The following is a 1099-nucleotide window of genomic DNA, read 5'->3' as shown; positions in this document are numbered from 1 at the left end:
TCTCTCTCTCTCTCTCTCTCTCTCTGTTCTGGCGCTGTGGCTTCATAAACGGTCACCGATGCCGACAACACGCAGGAACTCAACGCTTGCCCGGGGGTCCTTAAAAAGTGCCGAAAGTGGGTTACTGAAATGTCCCAGTCTGACGCAAGTAAACCCGTTATGTCCATGTGCGTCCAGATTAGTAAACATCCTAAGCCCTGCTCACAAATTGTGATACAAGAAGGCCTACTATGTGACCCTAGGATACAGTCTCAGATTTGTACTTGTCCTGACGAAGGCTTAAGGCTGCCGCTAAAGCCTGCACCTTCCACATAAATCCAGCCCCAGCAGTCACAACAACAACAGCAACAACAACAACAACAGCAACGACGACGACGACAACGGCGACGATGACGAAGACGATAACAACTAACACAACCACCACCATCAACAACAACAAATAGCATTTGTAAACCTCAAATTCTCGCCCCGTGGGCTTAAGAATCTACATTATTACCCCAGCAAACCTGGTCTTCTACATTCTGAAACAAACTCATCTTCCCAGGAAGCAAATAGAGCATACTAATACAAGCATCATTATCCGGTGCCTTGCCGACTGATGTGGGCGATCATGGACCTCCACCTCCCTTGCGTTGCAGCAATGGTGTCTGTTGCCTCTCCCAGCCATGTTGTCAACTTGTCCAGTATTTTTCCCTCTGTCTGCCTCTGCCCCTCTTTCCATCAAACTTGCCCGTTGTTACAATATTCTCCAATGCTTCTTTCCGCATTGTGTGTCCAATGAAATTTGCCTGTCGCTTTCGTACATTCGTCATAGGCTGTCGTCTTATACTAATACTATAGAAGACATTATGAAGGAGTACAGACAGAGCAAGCAAGGCCAGAGTCGTTTTCTGACCTTCAAGTATCCAAGATGGTCCAACAAAATGTTCTCCGGTTTAAGGTCCCTGTAGAGCAAGCTGCAGTTGTGAAGATACTGTAGGGCCATCGTCACCTGAGCCGCGTAGAATGTACACCAGTACTCGGGGAGTCGACCTTTTTTCCTGCCGACAAAGTTATTTCATCGTGTCATCACACACACACACACACACACACACACACA

The 1099-nt window shown here is 47.4% G+C and overlaps 1 protein-coding gene across 2 annotated transcripts in view; it reads right to left on the bottom strand.

Annotated features, from left to right (window-relative positions):
• Positions 1-1099, bottom strand: part of C-APL-B (spermatozoon-associated kinase) — a 22862-nt gene that overhangs the window by 8528 nt on the left and 13235 nt on the right. For both annotated transcript variants that reach the window (XM_013086707.1, NM_001204545.1), the window contains 1 exon segment: positions 896-1040. In XM_013086707.1, coding sequence (XP_012942161.1) covers positions 896-1040 — 145 coding nt within the window.

The sequence above is a fragment of the Aplysia californica genome, unplaced genomic scaffold (genome assembly GCF_000002075.1).
Source record: "Aplysia californica isolate F4 #8 unplaced genomic scaffold, AplCal3.0 scaffold00494, whole genome shotgun sequence".
NCBI lineage: Eukaryota > Metazoa > Mollusca > Gastropoda > Aplysiida > Aplysiidae > Aplysia > Aplysia californica.
The sequence above is the reverse complement of the archived record's forward strand: the minus strand, read 5'-3'. Positions and strand labels throughout refer to the sequence as shown.